Below are 26,180 nucleotides of genomic sequence, written 5' to 3' on the forward strand. Positions count from 1 at the left end.
TATCTAGGTTCCATTCTCCCTTGGCCATGTGATCCAGGTCCCCAGAGTTCTATTACCTCGTATACCACTTGGCCACTCCTAGATTCCTCCTGCAGTCTTTCTGTATATAAGGTCCACCTTGTCTTCATTAAGATGCTCAGATTCTTATAATCTAGCCACTGCTTAGATTCTTATAATCTAGCCACTAGATACTCAGATTCCTTGACAGTCTGGCTAATATGTCGGATCTTTAATAAACCTTGTCTTTGGTTAAAAGAAGGCTTGGGTCGAATTCTTTTGGGCAAGACCCATGTGTCGTGATTTTGGGGTCCCAGCACTCCCAAACCTCTAGAGCTCATCAATTAGTACATAAGCTCTTACATGCCTAATGTTTGCATTGTTATTTTGAGTACTTGTATAAGGAGTGGGGTCAATTTTACTTATATCTGTGGGGCTATATTCTGTGATTTCCAAGAAGCAACTCAGTGTGGAAGCAATATGAACCAAAAAGAATTATGATTTTTGGAGGCCACCCCCAAGATTAAATCCATTCTATAAACACTGAGATAGGGGGTGCTGGGCCATGGATTATCTCTTATTACCCATCTTCATGCATTCTTCCTTCTAGTCAAACTGTCAACCAGCTGTTCCTGGTTCCCTACCTCCCCCCCACACATATGGAATGCATTTCCCTTTCAGGTTACAGAATCTATAACTTCCTTCAAAACACAGCTCAGGTGTCACCTCCTCTGAGGCCTTTCTTGATTTCCTGTTATTAGAATTCTCTCTTTCTTGAAACGATTTTGTGTATGCCCCGTATTATGTTTCCTTTATGTGCATCTCGAGGCACTGTTTTTTTTTTTCCCTTGGCATCCCTAGCACCCAGCACAAGAGTCTTGCAATGGTAAGTACTTAACAATTTGAATTTGAATTTTACAGATGAAGGTTTTGAAGATGAGAAGAATGAAATCTTTCCAACCTCACACAGCTGGTAGGTCACAAAGCCAGAACACAAATTCAGGTTTTCTGATTCTTAATTTATTTTTCTTTACCTTAAGCTCCGTTGCTTGTTCAGATGAAGGGTTAGGGCTAGTACAGACCCCAGCCTCAATTCCACTAAAACCAGGGACTCTTAGGGGTCAGCAGCTACACACATCTCTCACCTGATGAGTTTGTTCATTTAAGGGCATCGAGGTTGATCAGCAGAAGGCAACCTTGAGTCTGGAAGACCCTAGTTCAAATCTTGCCATTGATACCAGGTAAGCAAATCACTTAACCTCTCTCACTCTAGCTTTCTTCTGTAAAATGCACAATAATTCGCACCTACTTCATAGGATTGTTGTAAGGATCAAATAAGATATTATGTGTAAAATACTTTGAAAACCTTCTAGTACACACTAGCAAATATTTTGGAAAGGGGGCAGGGCTCTGAAAGAAAAGTTGTATCACTAATGTTCCATCAGAGGGGGTGGGTCAGTGCAAGGATAGCTGCATTTGGACGGAAATTCAGATCCTAGCTCTGCCAATTACAGTCTGACCTTGGCCAAGTAATTTCACCCCTCCAGACCTCGGTTTTCTCATCTGAGACCAAGGGGCTCGGACTAGATGACCTCAAAGGTCGTCCACGGTCTGATGGAGAGAAGAACCAAGGGCGCCTCACATAGGTCAGGGAGGAAGGAGGGTTTGAAAAGCTGCTTCTGGGTCACCTCGGCTTCCGAAGGGCTCTCTGTCTCCTCCTCTAAATAAGATTTAACTGGCCCGCCCTGGGCCTTGACGTACGTGCTCGGGGTGGGGGGAGGCCGGGGCGGGCCGGAAGTGTTAGGATGATGGTTTGGGGTCATTTGCATCCCAACAGTGTGTAAGGCTCCCTGGGGAGTTCCTACAGGCATTACAAGTCTTGTGAGGCTCGCCGGTAGTTACGTTTTGGGAGGGCAGGGGCTGGAGAGGCCCTCGCAGGTCACGCTGTCGGACGCACGTCCCTGCATTCCCCGCTTCATCTGGGATCGTGCGGGGCGGCGCCGAGCATCAGTAGGTAGAGTGGACCTTGGCGCAGGTAACTGCAGGGTGGGATTCGGAGTTCCATCGAGCTCCTGGTAGGTGCTCTGGCCGTTGCAGCTTCCATTGTCCGGGCCCCTGAAGCTCCCGGGGAAGTGGCAGCAGCTGCCAGGCGGAGACCTGCTTCAGGAGCGGAGCGGGGTGGGGGGTGGGGAGGGGAGGTGTTGCGGGGAGGATGAAGGTTGCCTAAGCCGGATGGGTCAAGCCCCGCCTTCCTTCCTCTGCGTTCCCCAGTTAGTTCCCAGATCCCCCTTTTCCGGTGGTGGGCTTCCCAGGACTAGGGAGGATTGAAACCACTGGTCACCCAATCTGGGCGAGCCTGAGCTAACCAGCTGCAGGAATGCAAACAGCAGAAGGCAGGCCTGTGTCTAATCCTGAGAGCAAAGCTCTGGGAGGGCTTCCTAGGGAGGGAGTAGAGCCCTGGGGCTGCTCTCTCCTTTTCTCGCCTGCGGTCACGTATCTGATATTCTTACAGCTGCATCTCAGGGCTTTTTTTCGAGCCTGTTCCAGCCTCCAGGACTATGAGCGTGGGCTTCATTGGGGCCGGCCAGTTGGCCTTTGCCCTCGCCAGGGGCTTCACTGCAGCAGGTAGGAGACGGGGACCCTGGAGGATGGCGGGGTTCTGAGTTAGTTAGAAGTTATACTCAGCTACCCTAAGCTCCTCAGTGTATTGAGGAGATGAGATGCATCGGACACTTACTAGCTCTGTGACCCTGGACAAGTCATTTATGGGGTCACTTTGTATTGGACATAATTGAACAACAAATCCCAAATAACTGAGAACGCGTGAAAACTGGGAAGTGATGATGCCAGGAATAGGAATGGATCCGTACAGCGAGGGGCTGGAGTGTGAGGAACAGAAATGTTTGTCATTGACTTTTAGGGTTCAGAACTACCCCAGCCCCTGCCACAGCCCAGCTTGGAACTGAAACAGCTTTGTCTTCTCTAGGCATCCTGGCTTCCCACAAGATAATGGCTAGCACTCCCAATATGGACCTGCCTACAGTTTCTGCACTCAGGGTAGGTGTGAATAGTGGGGAGAAAATAAGGTGGGTACATCTGTCCCCCCAAACTAAGTTGCTTGATTCCAGGGTGGCTCATGGACAAACCAAGTTTCAGGTTTGGCCCAATTTCTCAGTCTCAGCACAGAACCCTGGCAGGGGTTGGTAAACAAGTATACCTGGCCTGTTGCAGAATGTTATGGAAGGAATATCTCAAAGGCAATGTGGTATAGTTGATAGAGAACTGGTCCTAACATATAATAATAGTAACATTTATAGAGCATTTTTACCTATGTTATCTCATTTGATCCTTACAACAATCCCATGAGGTAGTGTGCTGTGAGCATCAGATGAGGAGTGAGGCTGAGAACCTGTCTGAGGCAGAATTCAAATTCTCATCTTCTTGACTTCAAGTTCAGGACTGTATCCATTGTGCAGCTTAGCTTCCAGGAGGACCTGAAGTCTGCATCTGAAATATACTGGCTGTGTGACCCAGGGCAAGTCACTTCATGCTTAGTGCTCTAGGGAGTTACTGCAGACTCTTAATAGAAATGGGGCGACACTAAGCCCTACTTTACATCAAACCTGAATTCATTCCTTGGCAGTTCCTGGGCATTGCTTCTAGTTTTGCCCTCTGGAGCCAGCCAACACATGGCCTGTTCCAATACTTGAAGACAGTTATAATTCTTCTGTTCAACAGGTAAAATTCAACAAACTTTAAGTGCTTACTGTGTGCTGGATCCTAGGGACATAAGCTCTTTTCAATGCAAAAATTCCTTAGTTCCCTAATTCCCTAGTTCCTCCAAGGGCTGGAGGACCTTCCCATTATGGTCCTGACCATCCTCCTCTGAATGCTCTAAAATTTATCAATAAATGTCCTTCCTAAAATATGGCACTTGGACTGAGGTTGGACAGGGAAGAGGACACTGGGACTGTCACCTCTCTATTCCTAGAAATTCTGTCTCTCTAAATGCTGCCTAGAGTACATTAGTTTTTATTTTTCTTATCTTTTTTTATTGATACATTTTGTTTTTTATAATACCTTTATTTCCAAATCTATCCCTCCCTTCTTCTGTACGCATAGAATAAGAAATATTTTAAAAGAAAAAGAGAAAGTTCAGCAAAACCAATGAATCCACCAAGCTTGACAGTAGATACTTTATTCTACACCCGTGATCCCCTGACTCTTAAAAGAAGGGAGTACATTTTCCCAGCTTTTCTATGGGGCTCAGTTTGGTCGCTATGGTTTTCCAGCATTCAGTTTTCTTTTGGCTGTAGTCACTGTGTATGTTGTCCTCCTGGTTCTTCTTACTTTTCCTTCTATCCATTTGTCTTCCTCTGCTTCTCTGAATTCTTCATGTTCAGTTGTGTCTTATTCCATTCATTTTAGAGGCAGATGGGTGGTACAATGGATTGAGCACTCTACTTGTAATCAGAAAGATCTGAGTGTTCAGATGTAGCCTCAGATGCTCACTAGCTGTGTGACCCTAAACCACTCACTTCACCTCTGTCTGCCTCAGTTTTCTCACCTGTAATATGGGGATAATAGCACCCACTTCCTAGGGTTGTTGTAAGGACAGAATGAGATAATATTTGCAAAGTGCTTTGCAAACCTTAAAACTAAATACATGCTATTACTTTTTAACTACAGTATGTTTAGCCAATTCCCCAGTCAATGGTGATCTGTCTACTTTGTTTCTAGTTTTTTGTTTCCACAGAAAAGGGTTGCTATGAATTATTTGGTGCATATTAGTTTTTTTGGCTGTTATTATTACACTGTTAACTCAGAGAGCTTGTGCTCTACTAAGATACCCAGATCTATTTGCAAGTGAATGGCTGTCAGGCCATACCTCTTGTATTTGTGAAATTAATTTTTTGAACCCATATATAAGAATTTGCATTTAAACCTATAAAATTGGATCTTCTTAGATTTGATCCAGATGTCAAAATCCTTTTGGATCCTATGTCATTCAGTGTATTAGTTATTCCTTTCAGATTTATATTGTCTGCAGATTTGTTAAGCAGGCCATCTATGTCTTAATCTAATTCAGTCAATTGACTAGTATTTATTAAGGTCCTGCTATGTGCCAGGCACTGTGCTAGCCTGAGAGTACAAAGGTAAAAAACAAACAGTCCCTGAGTAGTCTCAGAGGGAAGGCACTGAGATTAAGGAAGACTAGGGATGGTTTCTTGCAGAAGATAGGATTTTAGCTGGGACTTAAGGGAAGCCAGGAGACAGAGATGAGGCGATAAAGCATTTCAGGCTTGAGAGACAGTCAGTGGAAATGCTCAGAGTCAGGAGATGAAGAGTCATGTTCAAGTCAGTGCCTCTGGATTGCTGAACTTGTTAAACAGCAAAGGGCCAAGCACAGAGCCTAGAATCACTCCACTAAAGCCTTCCTTTCAAGTTAACATCAAATAATATCATTTGACCCCAAATTTAGTGCTCTATTCACTATGCTAAACTGCCTCAAGTTGGGTTAGGGTGTCTAACATAGGGAGTGGCCTTTGTTTCCCTTTTAAAATTCTATTAGTAGGGGCTTTCAAACTCCAAACCCCAACATTGAAAGCATTGTGGGCCTAATGGACAAGTGACCTAGATTGGGAGGTAGAGCTATCATGCTATTACCAGTTTTGCCTCTAACTGAGTGATAGGACACGTTTTGTGTTCCATTGCTAGGTCCAGGCTTCCATCCATTCAGCAGATACTAATAACTTATGGCATGGAAATGCTCTTGGGTTCTTGCCAGCAGAGCACGAGCCCTGTCTGGTCCAACAAAGCTGGAAAGGTTTTTGAGCATGTCCTGGGGATAAATTATGTCTGCCATCTAAATATTACCTTGGCTTAGTAAATAGACACTCATCACCAGCATGTTGACCAATAAATGAGCAATTCTTTGGCCATGGTGAGCCAGAAAACTATATGTATGATACTATGTGCAGGGGAAAGATACAAAGAAAAATGTAGCACATCCTTGCCCTCAAGAAGGCTACCATCTAGTAAGGAGAACAAAATAAATAAATATACCACTTGGGACATTAAGTGGATAAGAAGAATGTAAAGTGTGGTGTTAATGAGATAATACATATAAAATGCTCTGCAAACCTTAAAGCACAATATAAGTGATAATTACTGTGATAATGATGATGCCTCAGATTACCAACCATATTTCACATAGTCAAGACTTTACCTGGGGGAGCCAAGATGGCGGAGGGAAAGCAGTGACTTGTTTGAGCTCTCCTCCCAAACCCTTCCAAATACCTATAAAAAATGGCTCTAAACAAATTCTAAAGCAGCAGAACCCACAAAAAGACAGAGTGAAACAAATTTCCAGCCCAAGACAGCCTGGATGGTTGATCAGAAAGGTATATCACACTGGGCTGGGAGAGGAGCATAGTAAGGTGTGGGCGTGCAGGCCACAGCTTACCTGGAGCAGGCCTCAGAGGACTGAATCGTGGGCAGCTGTGGCAGTTTCCAGACTTCTCAACCCATGAACGCCAAAGACAACTTGGAAGGTCAGTGGGAAAAGTCTGTGACTGTGGTGAGAGAAGGAGCTAGGTCTCAGCCACTCCCGGGGCCGCAGCTGTTTACTGAGCGTCCTGCCCACAGACTGAGGGGGAATCATGTGGCTGATCAGAGGGGGATTACAGGGATCTCTTTGCCAGTGCTGAGGCAGGAATCTCTTGTTTTACTGGTGCTTAGATCTGGGTCACAGTTCTGAGGGGCAGTCCTGAGGCGAGGAGGAATACTGGTGTGGTGAAGCTTGTTGTGGCGGTGGAGAGAAAACACCTCGCCCCTTATCATAACACCTTGGAAGAAGTGAAAATTTTCAGGTCCCTAGAAGTACCTCTGAAAACAGCTGTACACACCTGCCGAAGCTTGGGACAGTACATTCTCCACATTGGAAACAGACTTTTACCTTAACAAAGAGTTTAAAACTCAAGTAATTGGCTGGGATCATGAGTAAGCAGTGCAAAACAAATCAGACTATATTATAATACTTTGGTGACAAAGAAGATCAAAACATACAACCAGAAAAAGACAACGAAGCCAAAGCTCCTACATCCAAAGCCTCCAAGAAGAATATGAATCAGTCCCAGGCCTTGGAAGAGCTCAAAAGGGATTTTGAGAAGCAGGTAAGAGAAGTAGATGAAAAACTAAGAGTTTTGCAAGAAAATCATGAAAAACAAGTCAACAGCTTGCTAAAGGAGACCCAAAAAAATACTGAAGAAAATAACACCTTGAAAAATAGCCTAACCCAAATGGCAAAAGAGGTCCAAAAAGCCAATGAGGAGAAGAATGCCCTAAAAAACAAAATTGGCCAAATGGAAAAGGAAGTCCAAAAGATTACTGAAGAAAATACTTCCTTAAAAATTAGAATAGAGCAAATGGAAGCTAATGACTTTATGAGAAATCAAGACACTGTAAAACAAATCCAAAAGAATGAAAAAATAGAAAACAATGTGAAATGTCTCATTGGAAAAACAACTGACCTGGAAAATAGATCCAGGAGAGAGAATTTAAAAATTATTGGACTATCTGTAAGCCATGATCAAAAAAAGAGCCTAGACATCATCTTTCAAGAAATTATCAAGGAAAACTGCCCTGATATTTTAGAACCAGAGGGCAAAATAGAAATGGAAAGAATCTACCAATCTCCTCCTGAAAGAGATCCCCAAAGGAAAACTCCTAGGAATATTGTGGCCAAATTCCAGAGTTCCCAGGTCAAGGAGAAAATATTACAAGCAGCCAGAAAGAAACAATTCAAGTATTGTGGAAACACAATCAGGATAACACAAGATTTAGCTGCTTCTACATTAAGGGACCGCAGGGCATGGACTATAATATTCTGGAGGGCAAAGGAGATAGCATTACAACCAAGAATCACCTACCCAGCAAAACTGAGTATAATTCTTCAGGGGAAAAAATAGTCATTCAGTGAAATAGAGGACTTTCAGGCATTCTTGATGAAAAGACCAGAGTTGAATTGAAAATTTGATTTTCAAATACAAGACTTGAGTGGAACATGAAGAGGTAAACAGGAAAGAGACAATCATAAGAGACTTATTATGGTTCAACTGTTTACATTCCTGCATGGAAAGATGATATTTGTGACTCATGAGACCTTTGTCAGTATTAGGGTAGTTGGAGGGAAAAAATTATATATGTGTGTATATATAGATATAGATAGATAGATAGAGGGCACAGGGTGAGTTGAAGATGAAGAGGTCATATCTGGAGAATAAAATTAGGGGTGAGAGAGGATTATACTAGGAGAAGAAGAGAGGGAGAGGTAGAATGGGATAAATTATCTCACAAAAAAAAACCAAAACAAAAGAAAAGGCTCTTACAGTGGAAGGGAAACAGGGGAAGGTGAGAGGGAATGAGTGAATCTTATTCTCATAGAATTTGACTTAAGGAGAGAATAACATACTCAATTGGGTGTGGAAATCTGTCTTACCCTATGGGAAAATGGGGGGGGAAGGGGACAAGAGAGTAGGGGGATGATAGAGAGGAGAGCAGATTGGGAAAGGGGGTAATCAGAAGCAAGTACTTCTGAGGAGGATTAGGGTCAAAAGAAAGAATAGAATAAATGGGGGGGTGGGATAGGATTAAGGGAAATAGAGTTAGTTTTTCACAGCATGTCTACTATGGAAGTGTTTTGCATAACTGCACATATATAACCTATATTTAGTTGCTTGCCTTATCAATGAGGGTTGGTGGGGAGGAAGGAAGGGAGAAAATTTGGAACCCAAAGTTTTAAAAACACATGTTTAAAAAAATGTTTTCATATGCAACTGGGAAATAAGAAATACAGGAAATGGGATACAGAAATCCATCCTGCCCTACAGGAAAATTGAAGGGGAAGGGGATAAGAGAAGTGGGGGAGAGATAGAAGGGAAGGCAGACTAGGGGAAGGGGTATTCAGAATGCATGCCATCTTGGGGTGGGGGGAGGGGCGAGATGGGGTGAAAATTTGGAACTCAAAATCTTGTGGAAGTAAATGTTGAAAACAAAAAAAAATAAATAAATAAATTATCAAGACAAAAATAAAAAAGACTTTACCTGGCAAAGTGTTTTGCCATTTCTGGCTCATGATAGGATCCTAGTGTAGAGAGTCTTATTTTCCAAGGAGTAGAATAGAAAGCCACTTGGCCTCCCCCGGGAAGGAGACATCTAACATCTCTCTCTTCCTTCCTCTCCTTTTTCCGGCCCATTAATAGCAACAACAGGGGATTTGGAAGGAATGAGAGGGCATTATAGAAAGATAAGGATACTAAATTTGTTTTCTGCTGATTAGAGAGAGGCCAGGCTAGTGACCTAACTGTCCCTTTGGGAAAGTCCTGAATCTGGGTGGGCCATTCTAGCTCTTGAATCTAATTTTCAGTTCCTGAACCTGTTACTTCCTGCAGAAGATAGGTGTGAAGCTGACCCACCACAACAAGGAAACAGTGCAGCACAGTGATGTGCTCTTCCTGGCTGTCAAACCTCACATTATTCCCTTCATCCTGGATGAGATTGGGTCTGATATCAAGGACAGACACATCGTGGTCTCCTGTGCTGCTGGTGTCACGATCAGCTCCATTGAGAAGGTACCACAACTCTCCTTCCTGCCCCTGAATGGGAAAAGGTCAGGCTCCCAAGGTGCTGGGGCACAAGCACTCAGTGACTGGTAGGGAGAGGAGTTTGGAATGGCAAGTTGGGATGGGGAGAGGCATCAGGAAATCAGAACTGGGAGTTTATTTTATTTCTTTCCTCAGAAATTGACAGCATTCCAGCCAGCCCCCAAGGTCATTCGATGTATGACCAACACCCCTGTACTGGTCCGGGAAGGAGCCACAGTATATGCCACTGGTACCCATGCCCTGGTGGAGGATGGGAAACTCCTAGAACAGCTCATGAGCAGTGTGGGCTTCTGCATAGAAGTGGAAGAGGACCTGATAGATGCCGTCACAGGACTCAGTGGCAGTGGTCCTGCCTATGTGAGAGCTGGAACTGGGTGGGGGGCAAGGGAAATGAGAGGGCTCCTGGTAAACTCGCTTCTTCCTTCCTTTAAGAACTCTGAATGGGAGAAATCTTGGGGTATACTAATTTGGAACTTTGGAGATCAGTTGCTTACTAAACATTTATTAAGCACCTATAAGCACTGGGAATACAAAAAGGAGACAGTCCCTGCCCTCAAGTTGCTTATAATCTTCTGGGGGAAGACTGCACACAAAAGGAAGCTGACGAGGGAAGGGACAGGGTAGGGGAAGTTGCCTGGGATCATGATGGAAAAGTCAGAAATCCCAAAGTAATACCACCAGGTGAGAAAGGAGTAGATTTTTTGAGCTAAGCTCCATGGTTCCACTCTCCAATAAGAGGAACAGAAAGTAGTGATGAGGTGGAGTCCCAAGACTAATGGGATTTTAAAGGATGATCAAGTTTTCCCAATATTGAGCTACTTGAGGCATGGTGGAAAGGCAGGGAGCAAGGCTAAGGTTTAGTCACTGGTCTTCAGTAGTCTTTCCTGGCTGGGTCCTTGGCCAGTCCTCCCTGCTGTGGGCAGAACTAATAGGGGAAGGGTTAGATTCCTGGGATTATGTCCAATAACTTTAGGGAACAGGTTCCCTTAAGAGGGCCATCAACGTGCCCCTCCCATCCTTTCCCATACAGAACTTATTCTTTTCCTCTGCAGGCATTTATGGCCTTGGATGCACTAGCAGATGGTGGGGTGAAGATGGGCCTCCCAAGGAGACTGGCAGTCCGCCTGGGTGCACAGGCCTTACTGGTCAGTATCCCTGCCTCTCTTCTTCTGCCTTTTGTTTGCATGACATATTACAGGGTTCCTCTTGTGCTTCATCGTGGTACATAGGTGAATATCTTGGAGTGAGGGTGGTAAGGGGAGGTCTTGGGGAAAAAGAGCTCTTGGCTGTAATGCAGGCTTGCATGACTTGTCATGGATTCCTTTAGCAATCTCGTGAAGCTTATGGACCCCTTCTTAGAATAATGTTTAAATTCATAAAATGAAACATATGGGATTACAAAAGAAACCAAAGATATTGACCATAATTGCCAAAATTTTGTTTTTAAAAAACAAGTTAATGGACCTCAAGTTAAGAAACCTTGTCCTGTTCTCTCACTTAGTGACTGTATTCCTTTCTCTGTTTCTTTTTACTCCTGTAAGGGAGCTGCTAAGATGCTCCTGGACTCAGAGCAGCATCCCGGACAGCTCAAGGACAATGTTTGCTCCCCTGGGGGAGCCACCATTCATGCTTTGCACTTCTTGGAAAGTGGTGGTTTTCGATCTTTACTCATCAATGCTGTTGAAGCCTCCTGCATCCGGACCAGGTAGGTTCAACTCTCCCTCCTCATCTCCTGGTCACTCTCTCCCCAGAAGAGGCCCTGTAGCCCAGGCCTGCCCTGCCTCATCAGTAACCTTCTAGTTGCCTGTATGTTTTTTCAGCGGTTCAGCTGGTTTATGCATATACTATATATTGATTACAGAGATCCCTTACCATCTCCTTTGAGATGGGACAGATGAGACAAGCAGAATGAATCAGACAAACGCATCCCATTCACATCTTGTTCTTTTTGTAGTTAGGGGCAGGGCAGCAATTTTGGAAGTTTCAAGTCCCAGGGACTGAATCGGGCTCCATGACGGTTTCTCTGCCCTCTCCTTCAGTGACAGTTCTAATACCACTGCTGCCTGACCCCCTTAATATCCTCTCTGCAGGGAGCTACAGTTCATGGCTGACCAAGAGAAGATCTCCCCAGCTGCCATAAAGAAAACCCTCCTAGATAAGGTGAAGCTGGAGGTGCCTACTGTTTCTACACACTCACTTTCCAGTGGAGTCAAGTTGTTTAATCATACCCAGGCCCCTGGAGGGAAGAAGGATTGAGATGGATTTGCCTCCCATTTACCTAGTCTGACACCCATCCCCCTTCTCTGCCCTCAAGGTACTTACTGAGCTCCTAGCCAGCTCTAGTCCCTAGTACTTGGAGAGACGAATCTCTAGCAGTAATAAAACGGTAATAAAACTACTTTAAATCTCTTTACATCAGTGTAGAGATGGACCTAGGTGCCTTGATTTAACTAGATTTTAAGTAATCTTTTCTCTCTTATGGATGGAAGGCAGAAAAGCTAGGAGTAGTTTTTAGTGCAAAGAGTGAAGAAACAATGTAATTACTTGAGTTCGAATGAAAGATACCAGATTGTACTTGTGGGTTTTTTTAAAAATCATGATTGGGTTATAACAAGCATTCTTGCTAATTGTTTCAATAAAATTCTTTTTATTTTTAAAGAAGATGAGTAAAAACATGCTAATATTTCCCTTCCAATTAACCATGTCTAAAGCTAAAGCCAGCTGCTATTCAGACCACATGGGCACCAGCCCTGTTTATCTTCATAGTGGACAAAGTCCATGAGAGGAGAGTTGGGGGGAAGGTTTCCCAGTGCTGGTACCTCATCATTCCCCCCTGAAACAAATGGAACCCAAATTCCTTTGGGGTAAGGAGCAAAGGTCTCGGCTTGGGCCCATACCCCATCATTCCCACACTAGGCTTTGGAATAGGAAGATGAAAAAATACAGTTCCTGCCCTTATAATTTGTAAATACATTAATTCAAGGAATTTACAAGTTAGTAAAGGAATTAATGCACTTACACAAATAAACTACAGTGTGATTATGCAGATCAAATGGGGTAGAAGAGATTGGAGAGGAATAGGAGCAATCAGGGAATGTCATAGGTATAGTTATACTTGAGCAGGATTTTAAAGGAAGGGATACATTTGAACAAAGATATAGAAAAGTATTATAATGTGCAAATGCTTGGAGATGCAAAATGGCCCCTGGTCCAGTTGGGCCACAATGCTGAATATGTGAAGGGGAATAGCAAGAAATATATTTGTAAAGGAGGGGTTGAACCCAGTTGTGGAAGGAATTGCATTTATTCAGCATTTGACAAACTTTTAAAGCACCTACTATGTGCAAAGCAGCAAATCTTGTGCTGTAAATTAAGGAAATTGCACTTGAACTGTGACTTGAAGGGAGCTAAGATGAGGAATATGTGCAGTAAAGGTCCAATTCCAAGTTGGAGGAACAGCAAAAAGGCTAGTTGGGAAGGAATGCAGAAGGAGGAGGAATGAGATACAGTTATCCTTAAGTAATGAAGAACTGATAAAGGGTTTTTAGCAGGGGTAGTAATGAGATCAGGGCTTGCATTTAGAAGGTAGTTTTGGCAATATAATGAATTACGTTTGGAGAGGGGAAAGACTGTGGGCACGGAGACTCATTAGGAAGCTATTAAAATAGTCCATCATCAACACTGACATTTATTAAACATATACTCAACACTATGCTGGGAGTTGGAAGAGAGATCAAGTTTAGATAATAAACAGTTATACTTCCAGGGAGCTAACAGTCTGCGGTGGAGGTGGGGGACAGGGAGAAACAGCAAGCTATATAGATATAATAGGGAAGGGAGTAAGTATTTATATAGTGCCTACCATGTACTGGTCACTGTGCTAAGCACCTTACAAATATAATCTTATTTGATCCTCACAAAAACTCGTAGGTGATAAAGGTATTGTTATTATCCTTATTTTATAGTTGAAGAAACTGAGGCTGATGTTTATTGTCCTTCTTGAAGAGGACCATGACATCAGGAAGATGATGCCATGACTTGCAAGTGAATTGGATTTTAGGGAGGGCTGTGTAAGGTCACCAGCCTCACTTTCTCCCCTTCTCAGGGCTATCACATCAAAGAAGACATTCTAAAACAAAACTGATATTGTCACTGTCTCCAATTAAAAATCTGATAATTTCTATCCAGTCTTCACAAGATTGAAGGACAAGATAACTCTGGTCTAAAATGCCTAGGTTTGAACACTATTGTGAACCTTGAGGGCCATAATTCTGGAAAGGGAAAATGGTGAGAATTCTGTTCCATTGAAGAGACTAGAAGTACTTTGGGATGGAGGAATTCTCACCTTTTGAGGGAGGGGTAAAAAGGAGCTTAAAGGGAGAAGGTGTGAAAGAAGACACCATCAAGTCAGTTCTCAAGTCTTTGTGGCAGAATTCTGAGGAAGGAGCTTTATCCTTTCTGAGTAGAATATCTAAGAAAGGAATCAGAATTAAGTTTCTCTTAAAAAAATCTTTATATTAAAAAAAAGACATCTTGATATACTCAGTGAATCATAACAGTGAGAGGGGACAAAAATTAGAGACTGAGGGGGAAAATGTCAAAGTTTAATATGTGTGTTGGTTATGGGAGGAGGCAGTTTGGAGGACACAGATGATGTTTGGGGGTTTTCCTTGCTCTGTTTTCCATCTCAGAACATCAGAATAGTTCTGAGGCTTGGAAATGAGATAAATTATTGCTAAATGACCCAATTAGGAGACCTTTGCAAGTATTAAGAGGAAGTAAAAATGTTTTCTTCAAGAGATGGTGATGCTGAATTGTGGGATTAGAAGAAGGGTGAAAACTCAGCCCTACAGCAGAGCCTGGAAGCCCTCTCAAAAAATAGGAGTTCTCACCTTTGGGGGGGGTGGAGTAAAGGGAGGGGCTAAGCAGAGGAAGCCACATAAAAAGACTCCCACAACTCAGTGCTTCTATCTTTTGCTGCCAGAGCTCAAGGGGAAGAGCTAGCATTATTTCTCCTGAGAGGAATATCAGAGAAGGAAAGAATCAGAGGCCTAGGAACATGGATGCAAGAGACTTAATTGAAAACCTCAAGGTAGATCTCACTTGTTCCATCTGCCTGAGCTACTTCACTGACCCAGTGATTGTCAAATGTGGCCATAGCTTTTGCATAAAGTGTCTTCTCCAGTGCAGGGAGGGAGTCGATGAAACCTTAACCTGCCCAGAGTGCAGAAGAGTCATCAAATACAATGACTTCGTGCCCAACGAGAACCTGCACAATTTGTCAATAGCTGGTAAAGTGCTGAGATCCCATTTGCTGCAGAGTGTGGTGGTCCTGACCACCTGTGATCAACACGGGGAAAAAGAGAAGTTCTTCTGTGAGGAAGACGAGAGGCTCCTCTGCAATTCCTGCTTATTAGCCCCAGAGCATAAGGATCACAAAGTCCTTCCCTTGGAAACAGCTTCTGGGAAATGCAAGGACAAGCTCCAGGAGACAAGGACTGCCCTACAGAAAAAAGAAGAGGAATTTAAAACTGCATTCGACAAAATGAAAAGGAGAGAGAGACGCTGTAAAGAGGAAACCTACACTTTGAAACAGTCAGTTATTTCCGAATATGGGAAAATGCACCAGTTCTTATGGGATGAAGAATATCAGTACTTGAAGAGACTGGATAAGGAATCCACAGACAACCTGGTCAAACTGGAGAAGAGTAAGGCCAGGCTGTCCCAACAAATCCAGAATCTGCAACAAATTATTTTAGAAGTAGAGGAGAATTTGAACAAGATGCCCTTGGAAATGCTGCAGGACATGACAAGCACTTTGGAAAGCAGTGAGGAGCTGCTGCTTCCAGAACCAGAGCTTGCCTCACCTGGCTTGACCTCCTACCCCATCACAGGCTTGAGGGAAGTGCTGTTAAGTTTCCAGAGGGATATAACTCTTGATCCTGAATCAGCCAATCCTCACCTCATCCTGTCTGAGGACTTGAAGAGGGTCCAGTATGGAAGTGTCCCTCAGGACCTGCCTGACCACAAAGGGAGATTTGACTATGCTCTTGCTGTTTTGGGGGCCCAGACCTTCACCTATGGCAAACACTATTGGGAAGTGGAGGTGGGTGATAAGACAGAGTGGGAATTGGGCATCTGTAAAGATTCAGTCGGCAGAAAAGGGAAACTCTCCTCCTCATCTGAGGGTGGAAGGACCCTAGCAGACTGTACATCTGGAAATAGTTTCTTCCTTGTGAATTCACAAAATGGCTTCCAATTGAGGCAGCCTGTACACAAAGTAGGCATTTTTCTTGATTATGAAAAGGGACATATAGCATTTTATGATGTCACAGCCAGATCCCTTATCTATAGTCTCTCAAATACAGTCTTTGAAGGGCCTCTCTGCCCTTATTTCTCTTTTGGAATTCCTAATGAAGGAAGTACCCCAGGATCACTCATTATCTGCCCTGGGGGTAATCAGTTAGAGGACCATCAATGATGCTAATTACTAAGGGTGTCTCAATGAAAGTGGCTGAACTTGATATTGAAAATAACATAGATGGCACAGTGGGTAGAGCACTGGCCCTGAAGTCAGGAGGACCTGAGTTCAAATCTGGCCTTAGACCAAACACTTGACACTTCCCAGGTGTGTGACCCTGGGCAAGTCAGCTAATCCTAATTGCCTAAAAAAAAAAAAAAAAAAAAAAAAGGAACGAAAATAATGTTTTCCATCACTAATGTGAAAATATGTTTAATATGAATGTAAATGTATAGCCTATATCAGATTATGCACCATCTTGGGGAGGGTGGTGAGGAGGAAGGGGGAGAAAAATTTTAAACTCGAAAGCATATGGAAGTGATTATTGATAAATCAAAATAAATTAATAAAAAAAATAATGTTCTCTTTATTTAAACTTATATCAAAATGGTCAATAAAGTGATGATTATTAAAACCATGAATAATAAAGTCTCTCTTGTTTATACTTCGTATATAAAAAAAGTATGGGGCCTTTTTTTTTTTTTTAAAGGTAACTGATCTGCAAGCACCTAAATTGGAGATCAGCTGGAAAGGGGGTAGAAAAGCAAGGAAGGGGCAGCTAGGTGGCGCAGTGAATAGAGCACCAGCCCTGGATTGAGGAGGACTTGTGTTCAAATCTGGCCTCAGACACATAAGACCTACTATCTGTGTGACCCTAGGCAAGTCACTGAACCCCACTGCCTAAGAAAAAAAAAAAAAGGCAACAGGAAAGAAGGACTGAGGGGAGAAAAAGTAGAGACAATAATTTTCAAGTAGAGAAGGATGAAGAGGGAAATTTAGAATTCTAAATGAATAAATAAACAAGCAAACAAAAAAATAAGTAAAAGAGAATGGTTCTCTTAGATGAAGTTCTACGAAGATGGGTATGGAAAGCTTATTCCCTGAGTGAGAGACAAGACAAAATGAAGACCATAGTATACTTAAGGAATTTCCACTGAATCAGGAAATATAAGACATCTACCAAAATAAAGGTATTATGAATGATTATAATAAATAAGACCTCAACAAATGAGAAGATAAAAAATTGAGGCATGACATTTTACCAAATATACTTTGATTGCTACCTTCTCTTTTTATACCCTTGTTCTCCCCTTGTAAACCTTCCTCACTCTTCTCAGAGTTGTGGTTGTTGTTGGTCCTTTGTTCTGGAATGGGATTATGACATCAGGAAGATGATGCCATGATTTGCAAGTGAATTGAATTTAACTGAGGAAGGGCTGAGCAAGGTCAACAGCCTCACTTTGTCCTCTGGAGCCATCTGGGGCCAGTGGCAAGATACAGATTAGGATGACTGGAGATGGCCCCCAAAGAAACTGAGGCAAACAGAGGCCAAGTGACATGCCCAGGATCACACATCTAGTTAAGTGTGTGATTTGAATTTGAACTCGGGTTTTCCTGACTCCAGGCCTAACATTTTATCTACTGTACCACTTAGCTGCCTAATATATTCTATTGCATGGATAAGTTCATTAGAGAGTTACAAATCAAAATGCTATGGAAGGGTGGGAAAGGGAAAGGGGAATGGAGGGGAAAGTCAGTACTAAATAGTGTTATCAAAAAAAGTTTCTTGGAGAAATTAAAATTGAGCAAGGAGGAAAAACTAGGGTGAGAATGGATTAATAATATTGTGGAGGTAGAATCAACAGGAATTCACAACTGATTCTTTGTGAGGGAGAAGGGAAGAGTTAAGATTCCCAGTTTTGATTCTGGGAAAATGACAAGAAATGAATCCATTAATAAAAATGGGGAAATTAGAGGGAGAAAAGGGGCAAATTTGAGGAAAGGAAAAGAATTGAGCTCAAGTACATGTTGATTCAGAGGTGTTAATGAATACTATGCAGGTAGATGTGTCTGGCAAGTAATTGGGGATTTGAGATTGGAGGTCAAGGAAGAGATCAAGGTTAGAGAAAAAGATATGGGAGGCTTCTGAATACCTACACTCATTGAAGCCAGGGCCAAAAGAGAGACTGTAGAGAAAAGAGGATCAGAGCTGGAACCCAGGGAGATAGCTACACTTGGGGGCATGAAGGGCAAGTAAGAAAGGAAAATAAGCATTAGTAGGAGGTCAACAAGGACAGAACAAGTATAGAAATGCCGGGGGAATTGACTGTAGAGACTGGGACCAAGGATGTGGCATATGGTATCTGTCAGGCATGGTAGATAAGTTAACAAGTTTTGCTGAACTGCCTTTTTTCTTTTAAAAATTTTGTTACAATGTTACAATTTAAAATTTGATGGTTCATTGGGTTGAGGAGCCAGGAAAGATATATTCAGAAGTTAATGTAACATACAAATAAAAGATACCAATTTTTTAAAAAATGAAATTGAGGGAAAAGAGAGTATTAAGAAAGGGGTGGCCTATAAGTAACATCAAATAATGCAAAAAAGGTAAGCAGAATGAGGACAAGAGGAAAGGACTTGGAGATCAGGAAGTCTTCCATAACCTCTGAGAGAAGAGTCACTAGTGTGGTAGGGATGGAAGCCGAACTATTAATATGTTAAAGAGTAAGTGGATAGCAAAGAAATGGAAGTAGTGAGCCTAGAGCACTTTTAAAAAAGTTATTGAAAAAGATGACAGTATGAGGAATGGTTTTTTAAAACTCATTTCCAGTATGATATTGAACAACAGTGATGATAATGGACATTCTTGTTTCACCCCCAATCTTTTTGGAAATACTTCTAGCTTGTATCACATCACACCTATCAGATTGGCCAATGTGACAAAACAGGAAAATGATCAATGTTGGAGAAGATGTGGGAAAATTGGAACACTAATGCATTGTTGGTGGAGTTGTGAAATGATCCAACCATTCTGGAGAGCAATTTGGAACTATACCCAAAGGGCTATAAAAATGTGCATACCCTTTGATCCAGCAATAGCGCTTCTAGAGCTGTATCCCAAAGAGATCATACAAATGGGAAAAGGACCCACATGTACAAAAATACTTATAGCAGCTCTTTTTGTGGTGGCAAAGAATTGGAAATTGATGGGATGCCCATCAGTTGGGGAATGGCTGAACAAGTTGTGGTATATGAATGTAATGGAATACTATTGTGCTACAAGAAATGAATGAGTAGGCAGACTTCAGAGAAACCTGGAAAGACTTGTTTGAACTGATGTTGAGTAAAGTGAGCAGAACCAGGAGAATGTTATACACAGTAACAGCCATGTTATGTGATGACTAAGGCTGATAGACTTAGCCTTTCTCAGCAATGCAAGGATCTAAGATATCTCCAAAGGTCTCATGATGGAAAATGCTATCACATCACTAATGTGAAAATGTTTAATAGGAATGTATAAGTATATGTATAGCCTATATCAGATTATGCGCTGTCTTGGGGAACAATGGGGAAAAGGAGAAGGAGAAAAATTTTAAAACTCAAAAGCTTATGGAAGTGATCATTGATAAATCAAAATAAATTAATAAAAAAATTAGAATAAAAAATTATTCATTTCCATTAGTATCTTTTTTTCACATTACCTTAATTTCCAAATATATCCTTTCTCTGTCCCCTATCCAGACAACCACTCCAAGTAACAAAGAACCATTCCAAGTAGCAAAAACAAATAAACAGCAAACATAAACAAACAAAAAAAATCAAGTCAGCAAAACCAACCAATACAACAATGATATTTGACAATATTTGTGATATTCTACAACCAGTTTGCAAAGAAAGGAGGGAGGTGCATTTCTTCACCCTTCTCCAGGGCCAAGATTAATCATTATAATTACACATCATTCAGTTTCAAATTTCTTTCCATTTATATTGCTGTTGTCATTATGTATATTGTTGTCCTGGTTCTGCTTTACTCTGCACCTATTCATATAAATCTTCATATTCATCATTCCTTATAGCACAGTAATATTCCATTACATCCACATGCCACAATTTGTTTTGCCAATTCTCAATTAGTAAGCTTTTATACAGTTTCTAGCTCTTTGCTACCACCAAAAAAAAAATTCTGTTCAAAATATTTTAGGGTGTATGATAACTATTTTTGTCTTTGATCTCCTTGAGGTATCCCATGCCTAGCAATGCAACCTAAGGCAAAGTGTCTTGACATATTTAGTCATTTTCTCAGCATAATTTCAAATTGTTTTCCAGAATAATTAGAGCAATTCTGAGCTCTGCTAACAGTTTATTAGTGTGCTTGAATTTTCACAGCCCTTCCCTTCCAGCACTAATTATTTCCATCTTTTGTCAGCTTTGCCAATTTGATGAATGGGAGGGAAAACCTCACAATTGTTTTGATTTGCATTTGTTTTATTTGTGAGTTGGAGCAATTCTTATGTTTATTAGTGCTTTGAAATCCTTTAAAGGAATATTTTACATTTTAGGAGAAGAAAGACTATAATTCAGACAAGAAGTAATGAGGACTTAAACTAGGGCTATAGTAGTATATATTTAGGAATAATTATCATAGAAGGGCTATATTTCAACCTTGGGAGTGAATGAGATCACTAATGGATAGAATATGTGTAGAGAAGTCAGAACCCTAGTGAGCCTTAGGGAATCCTCCTCTATCCCAAGCTTCCCACCAGAATGCCCCTTCCCAGTGTCCTTGAATTAATATTTGGTTCTGACCTCCTTCAGTGCTTTAGGTGGAACTCATTTTGGCCCACTTTAGAAAAGCTGAGGCAAACAGAAGCCAGAATTCTGGTGAGTTTTGGTCACATCTCTTAAAGTACCTATTTGATTCCTGGACAAGATCACCATCCCTTCCTTTTCCCTAACTACCTTATTCACCTGGAAAAAAGGACCATTATTTCAATATTACTCTAAAGTTTTTCTTAAAAATTACTTGAAAACACAAAATTCACAAAAGCTTCTGTTCTTTGTAGGACCCTTTAATTAGACATTCTTGGATTTGGTCCTGGTTACAGATTAACTTTGTTTCAAATTTTACTTGATTATAGCAATTAATTCACAAATGTTTGTTTAGTCTTCCCAGCTTATTACTTGATCAAACATTTATTCTTGTAGCACGGTCAGCTACTGTTAAATACTTTTAAAGATCTGAGATGTCATTGATAAGAATATCCTTTCCAGTTATGCAAACTGCAACCCCTTCTTCACAAAAGGAAACATTCTTTGGGAATGTTGCAAAAATAATTGACCAAAATATTTTATGACCACAATAATTCATCACTTAGAGGCTAACCCTCTCATGAGGAGCCTGTCCAAACCTATCAAGGCTAGTCTTCAAAAGGCAGACATACAATCCATATGACCCATACTCAAAATACTTCTAGCTTGGTGAGACTACCTTAACCTCAATACTAAAAAACATTTGTGAAACACCTACTATGTGCAACTCAGTGTGGATACAAAAGTGAAAAAAAGTCTGTTCATAGTCTTGGGATGTTTATGATCGAATGAGATAAAGGGAAGGGAAGGGGTAGCACCTATGCTGGGCCCTGAAAAAAGAAGGATTTCAACAGGTGGAGATAACATATTCCAGATACAGGAGAAAGGCCTCCATAAGCATACTGGGGCCAGAATGAGTAAAATGACATCTGGGAACAGCAAATTGTCCAGCTTGTTTGGAACAGTCATGTATAAAGAGGAAAACAATGAAAGGGGGTAGAAAAATAGGTTGAAGCCACATAGGGCAGGGTCGTATTTAAGGGCCAGGTCAAGAGTTTGTATTTTAGCTTATGGGCAATGGAGAACAGCTGGAAGTTTAGGTCAGCCTACTGACAGGATCAATCCTACAATAACACTTAAATTAATTAGGAAGTTGTGTGAAGAAAGATTGGGAGAGGGGAGAGACCAATTAGGAGGCTATTACAATAATCTAGAAGAATGGAATTTGGGGACTTGACTAGGATGACAGCTGAATTAATGAAGAAAAGGGATTGATAAATATAACATTTTACATGTTATCTCTTTATATGCAAGGCACTTTACTAATATCTGGCATTTTACAAGTAGCTAACATTTAAATATCACTTTCTTATTTGCAAAAATGCTTTACATATATCAGCCTGTGTTAGCCTCAGGACAATCTAGGTGGGAGGAGGTAGTTATTATTATGTCTATTTTACAGATGAGAAAGCCAGCTGAGGCAAACTTAAGTACCTTGTCCAGGGTCTCACGGGCAGTAAGTATCTGAGGAAGGATTTCAACCCAGGTCTTCCTGTCCCCCAAAATCCAGTATATCCAGCCTCTCAGGGGATGGATATGAGGCATTGTGGAAGAAGGGAAAAGGTTTGGCAGATGATTGGATAGAAAAAAGCAATCTTTAATATAAGGCCCCTTCTTACTCTCAATATGATCCTGAGTAGGTTTTGAACCAGGGTGATTGGGAGGATGGTGGTACCATCATCAGAAATAGGGAAATTGCAAAGAGGCCTGGTTCATAGTGGCGGCAGGGGAAGGAGAAGAATAGGAGGAGGAGATGCTAAGTTAAATTTTGGATGTGTTGAGGTATCATGACCTGATATAAAGAACGTAAAGTGGAATTAACATGCATGGCCGAACACAAAACAAAATATTAAGATTGTTTTTCCCTGGTTTACATAGATATAAAAGGGGCATCTGAAAAGGGATTTTTTGGAGTACTTTGATGTCAGAGATAGGGACGCCGAATCTCTGTTGTTGTCAAGGGCAGACTGCGTGCACGGCCCTTGTTGAGTAACAACAGGGTGCTACTCTTTTGCGTCTCTCATCAGACCTCTTGACCGTCTCCAGCCTCCCCGGTCTTGTAGGTATTTGAGCTCGCCTGGTCAGTGAGTGTGTGTCCTTTCTTTTCTTATTCCTCCTTTTCTTGATTTTGATTATTACTTATTGCATTGAATGTTATTCTTATCTTTATATGCTCGTGTTGCCTTAATCATTATTAATCATTGTAAAATAAATGTGATTGTTAAGTTTATATTGAGTACGTGTCATTATATCTTGAGATCCGAACCTAAAGTGAAAGTACTGTGCAGTTAGTAATCCTTTCGATTACAAAAATCAAGTGGGTTAATCTCAGATGGAAGGCACTAAGATTAAGGACTGGGAAAGGCTTTTTGCAGGCAAGTATCACTTTAACTGAGATTTCAAGGAAGACAGGGAAGTTAGGAGGCAGATGGGAAAGGAAAAAGACCATTTATCCAAATTGGTAGCAAAACAGAAACCAGAGAAGGTATTCATAGGAGAATATGTACCAGACAATGCAAAGTAAAGGAGCTCTCCCATTGGAAGCAATAACTCAGCTCAAAAAAGAGAGTCCTAGATCTCCCCTAAAGGGCAATTCCCCAAAGTTTCTGGTGTAGCAAGCTGGGGACAGGGTCATCATGGAGACTGCCAGCTCCTCTCACAGCAGCTTCTTTCCAATGTCTTTTCATTCAATAACCTGAAGTGGGGTTGGCATCTTCTATACTGTCTCTCAAAGCTAGAAGCCAGAAGTGCTTAAAGTCCAAAGAGACTCAGCAAACACTAAGAAAGCTCAAAGAAGACTCTAAGACCAGCTCAAGAAGAACTCAAGCCCTGCTTTTTCAGAAAATCCACCTTGCTCCTCACGCTGGCAAAGGATGGTGATCTCCACCAGTAAGGAGGGAGTCCCATGCCAATGGTCTAGGGTTATAAGTATTCCCAGGGCCTGTGTCTAACAGTAACTCAGGGTTTGCTGAAGTCAACCATCATTGCATAAAAGTCATGTGAACTAGTCACTGGTTCGGAACTAGTGGACGGGTTAGAATCTTGGCTCTGTGCTGCTTGGTATGACTTGGACAAGTCCTTTCCTCTTTCTGTTCCTCAGTTTCCCTCTCAATAAAATGACAAGGTTGGCAGGGACAGTCTCTATTAAGGCTCCTCCTAGTTCTAAATACATGCTGATAAGATGTCACAACACCAGCAATCTGCTCAGCTTTTTCCTTGTAGCCACGGGCTGGTCAGGTAAGCAGCTACTGCACTATAGAACAGAGGACCTCGGTGAGGAATCTGGAGAGAAGATTTAGTAACAAAAGAGAGATCCTGTGAAGGGGGGAGCCAGAGCACACGGAATCCCTATTCTGGGGCTGGAGTCAGCCTTTTCAAGGCAGCAAGGCCCCATGCGTTCCCCTAGACTGCCTAACTGCTATGGGCAAGCTGCACAGTCCCAAAGCACACCTGCATCTGTCACAGTGGGTTGCCTCCCACCATGAGCAGGTTGAGCTCAGGCTCATGCCCTGGCTGCTGAGATGGGGTACAACAATTTTCCTTCAAGCCCCTAGGGCAGTCCTGTCAAGGTTGGACTGAAAGAGGAGGATGAAGGTAGGAGGTGAGAGTCACACCCTCGGTTGCCCAGTTTGGTTCCATTAAGGGCTTTGAAGGAACGACCAGGGGCCTGGAGGTCTAGAAGCTTCTGGCCTAGAAAAGTCCCAGGGATTTTTGACCTTCATGGGGAGGAAGAAGGCAGATGAGGAAACCTTCTGGGAAGAGAGTGGAGATGGTTTATTTGGGGGGGGGGGGGAATCAGAAATTTAGATCTGGAACAGATTTTTGATGTCACTGAGGCCAGATTTGTCCCTTTGTGGTTCAGGAAGCTCTATGGAGCCTGCCCACGCTCACATGTATTGCCGGTCCTAGGCCACAGGTTTTTTGGATTTCTGGAACAGTGCTCTTTTCACTGCAGAATGAGGAGGAAAAGAATGATGCTGTGGTGGTTTTCAGCTCCCTCATAGGCACTGAGACCATGATCAGCTGTGCCCTTGTCACTGGGGATAAAAGAGGACTCAGTAGATGCTACAGCAAGGACTAAGTACTGGAGAATTATGCTAGGACTGAAGACAGAACATAATATCAGAAGATGCTATTGAGGTACTGAGGAATCTGCCTGTGGGATTCAGGAGAGATGCTTGGGAGCACATGAAATGAGCTAAAGCAGAGGGATGAACTATCAGTTCCCTTATACCCTAGATTTTAAGATAATACTCATCAGTGCTTCCAGAAGGAATTCTTAATAATTTCTTAATTGTGTTTTGCCTTCTGTTAGGTGACAAATTTGTTACAGCGAAAACAAGTACAAAAGCATCTGAGATAATATTCATTTCTGAGTTTGATTTGGATTTCAACATTAGTCCAAAATATGTTTTACTCCTGCTGAAGCAGCAACAAAAGCAACTCAAGAAATGGTAAGTGAGGGAGCAACTGTTTTGGATCTAAAGGAACTGAAAGAAGACATGATTTCAGTCAAAGAAACATGTAAGGAAACAAGGGGAAATTACCCAGAAATGAGTATCATCATGAATAAAATACTGGTGGAAACAGAACAATGAGACATGATGCAATAGAACAAAAAATGGATAACAAAAAAACAAGTGGAAAAACAAGCCTAGAATGTAACAGACCTAGAAAACCAATTGACAGCAGTGCAGAAAAAAGTGACCAACCCTCAGAAGACCAAAACTTCATAATAATTAGCTCTCCAGAGGGTAACGGTAAGGAAAAGGACCTGAAGGAATAATTCACAAAAATTTCCCAGAATTAATAACACACCGCAATACGAAAAAATTCAGAGTCTTAACAAGAAGAAACCTAAAATTCAGGTCTCTGAGGTGCATCAAACTCCACAAAGTACCAGTCAGCATTTCATAAGCCTTTACAGCTAAAACAATGGAAGAAGTGGATAGAGATCTGGCCTTGGAGACAGGAGGACCTGAGTTCAAATCCATCTTCAGACACTTACACTTACTAGCTGTGTGACCCTGAGCAAGTCACTTAACCCCATTGCCTAGCCAAAAAAAAAATAGTAATAATAATAATAATAAAAATAAAACAATGGAAGAATAGGACAATTGGTCAAGAATATATATACTTACAACTTAGATATGTGGACTTGATCCTAGAATCAACTTTCCTACAAACCTTAGCCTTCTTTTGGAAGGCAGAAGAATAACACCTGAAAACTTACAACCCTTCAAATAATTCTGTGACGAAGGACTTCAACTAAAAGAACTAAGTTTAGAAAGGTGCGGCAATATTTCCTTTTGGTGATTAAGTAGTAAGATATTTAACAAAAGGTTTTT

At 41.8% G+C, this 26,180-nt stretch overlaps 1 protein-coding gene and 1 pseudogene across 1 annotated transcript; both read left to right on the forward strand.

The window, feature by feature from the left end:
- Positions 1–1,810: 1,810 nt before the first annotated feature.
- Positions 1,811–12,272, forward strand: LOC114049919 (pyrroline-5-carboxylate reductase 2). Its single transcript, XM_027871372.1, has 8 exons — positions 1,811–2,032; positions 2,510–2,622; positions 2,984–3,054; positions 9,450–9,629; positions 9,798–10,019; positions 10,715–10,807; positions 11,204–11,367; positions 11,753–12,272. The coding sequence occupies exons 2-8, from the start codon at positions 2,556–2,558 to the stop codon at positions 11,916–11,918; spliced, it is 963 nt and encodes a 320-aa protein (XP_027727173.1). The 5' UTR covers positions 1,811–2,032; positions 2,510–2,555; the 3' UTR covers positions 11,919–12,272.
- A 2,387-nt stretch (positions 12,273–14,659) lies between these two features.
- LOC114050168 lies at positions 14,660–16,268 on the forward strand (annotated as a pseudogene).
- Positions 16,269–26,180: the final 9,912 nt, after the last annotated feature.

This window comes from Vombatus ursinus, unplaced genomic scaffold, assembly GCF_900497805.2.
Source record: "Vombatus ursinus unplaced genomic scaffold, bare-nosed wombat genome assembly UNPS02014798.1, whole genome shotgun sequence".
NCBI lineage: Eukaryota > Metazoa > Chordata > Mammalia > Diprotodontia > Vombatidae > Vombatus > Vombatus ursinus.

Coding starts and splice junctions, on each gene's coding strand:
- LOC114049919 (XM_027871372.1), top strand. CDS start 2,556: ATGAGCGTGGGCTTCATTGGGGCCGGCCAGTTGGCCTTTGCCCTCGCC. Junction 3,055..9,449: donor CTACAGTTTCTGCACTCAGG/GTAGGTGTGAAT, acceptor TACTTCCTGCAG/AAGATAGGTGTGAAGCTGAC. Junction 11,368..11,752: donor GCCTCCTGCATCCGGACCAG/GTAGGTTCAACT, acceptor TCCTCTCTGCAG/GGAGCTACAGTTCATGGCTG.